The sequence below is a fragment of the Babylonia areolata genome, chromosome 33 (assembly GCF_041734735.1).
Source record: "Babylonia areolata isolate BAREFJ2019XMU chromosome 33, ASM4173473v1, whole genome shotgun sequence".
In the NCBI taxonomy this organism is placed as follows: domain Eukaryota; kingdom Metazoa; phylum Mollusca; class Gastropoda; order Neogastropoda; family Buccinidae; genus Babylonia; species Babylonia areolata.
The window spans coordinates 427,501-430,441 of record NC_134908.1 but is presented as its reverse complement, the minus strand read 5'-3'; the positions used below and the strand labels follow the sequence as shown (position 1 = coordinate 430,441).

The window sequence follows — 2,941 nt, the reverse complement described above, 5'->3', positions numbered from 1 at the left end:
TATCATCATCATTTTCATCTCAGACCATGTGCATCTTGATATTATCATAGCTATCGTTATCATCATCATTTTCATCTCAGACCATGTGCATCTTGATATTATCATAGCTATCGTTATCATCATCATTTTCATCTAAGACCATGTACATCTTGATATTCTAATAGCTATCGTTATCATCATCATTTTCATCTAAGACCAGGTGCATCTGATATTATCAAAGCTATTGTTATCATCATCATTTTCATCAAAGACCATGTGCATCTTGATATTCTAATAGCTATTGTTATCATCATCATTTTCATCAAAGACCATGTGCATCTTGATATTATCATAGCTATTGTTATCATCATCATTTTCATCTAAGACCAGGTGCATCTTGATATTATCAAAGCTATTGTTATCATCATCATTTTCATCCTGCTGTTGTCATCATCTTATTCAACCTGCCAGCACAATGTACAAGATGAACCAGGAACTAACCGTGTCACTGATACGGTGTTGGACTTGGGCACGGTACCAGCTGTGATCCTGACTGTAGAGAGCGGCACAGAACATCCCCTCTGTAAGGCTACTGGGGACTGGGGCGGCCACTGTCTGTACACACATCACATCACATCACACCACACCATATCACACCACATCACACCACATCACATTATGCCACACCACATCACATTATGCCACATCACATCACATTATACCACACCACATCACATCACATTATGCCACATCACACCATATCACACCACACCACATCACATTATGCCACATCACATCACATTATACCACACCACATCACATCACGTTATGCCACATCACATTATGCCATCACATTATGCCACACCACATCACATTATGCCACACCACACCACATCACATTATGCTACACCACATCACATTACATCACACCACATTATACCACACCATACCACATCACCTTATGCTACACCACATCACATTAGGGCACAGCACACCACATCACATTATGCTACACCACATCACATCACATCACATCACATCACACCACATCACATTATGCTACACCACATCACATTACACCACATCACATTATGCTACACCACATCACATTATGCTACACCACATCACATTATGCTACACCACACCACATCACATTATGCCACACCACATCATGCCACACCACATTATGTCACATCAGACCACACCACATTATGTCACATCAGACCACACCACACCACACTATGCCACATCACATTATGCCAAATCACAACACATCACATTATGCCACATCACATCACATCACGCCACATCACAGCACACCACATCACATTATGCCACATCACATCACATTAAACCACATTATGCCACATCACATTATGCTGCACCACATAACATCACACCACATTATGCCACATCACATCATGCCACACCACATCACGCCACACCACACCACATTATGTCACATCACACCACATTATGCCACACACCCATTATGTCACATCACACCACACGCCACATCACACCACATTATGCTACATCAAACCACATTATGCCACATCACACCATGCCACATCACATTACACCACACCACATCACACCACACACCACACTACAGCACAACTCAGCACATTACACACAACATCACACACAGCACACCACACCACACCACACACAGCACACCACACCACACACAGCACACCACACCACACACACCACACCACACCAAACCACACACAGCACACCACACCACACACAGCACACCACACCACACACAGCACACCAAACCACACACAGCACACCAAACCACACCACACCACACACACCACACCACACACCACACCACACACACCACACCACACACACCACACCACACACAGCACACCACACCACACACAGCACACCACACACAGCACACCACACCACACCACACACAGCACACCACACACACCACACCACACCACACACAGCACACCACACCACACACAGCACACCACACCACACACACCACACCACACCACACCACACCACACCACACACACCACACCACACACCACACCACACACACCACACCACACACACCACACCACACAACACCACACCACACACACCACACCACACCACACACAGCACACAACACCACACACACCACACCACACACACCACACCACACACACCACACCACACACAGCACACCACACCACACACAGCACACCACACCACACACAGCACACCACACCACACAACATCACAGCACACAACACCACACACAGCACACCACACCACACCACACACACCACACCACACAACATCACAGCACACAACACCACACACAGCACACCACACAACACCACACACAGCACACCACACAACACCACACACAGCACACCACACAACACCACACACAGCACACCACACTACACCACACACAGCACACCACACTACACACACCACACAACATCACAGCGCAGCACACCACACAACACCACACACAGCACACCACACCACACCACACACAGCACACCACACAACACCACACACAGCACACCACACCACACACAGCACACCACACCACACCACACACACCACACCACACCACACCACACACACCACACCACACCACACCACACACACACCACACCACACACAGCACACCACACACAGCACACCACACACAGCACACCACACCACACACAGCACACCACACCACACACAGCACACCACACCACACCACACACACCACACCACACACAGCACACCACACACAGCACACCACACAACACCACACACAGCACACCACACACAGCACACCACACACAGCACACCACACACAGCACACCACACACAGCACACCACACACAGCACACCACACAACACCACACACAGCACACCACACCACACACAGCACACCACACACAGCACACCACACACACACAGCACACCACACACAGCACACCACACACAG

General features: G+C 48.3%; 1 protein-coding gene across 1 annotated transcript in view; it reads right to left on the bottom strand.

The window, feature by feature from the left end:
- Positions 1–438: 438 nt before the first annotated feature.
- LOC143276827 (uncharacterized) overlaps positions 439–2,941 on the bottom strand; it is a 27,146-nt gene continuing 24,643 nt past the window's right edge. The window contains exon 12 of the mRNA XM_076581482.1: positions 439–594. Coding sequence (XP_076437597.1) covers positions 439–594 — 156 coding nt within the window. The remainder of the gene's footprint in view (positions 595–2,941) is intronic.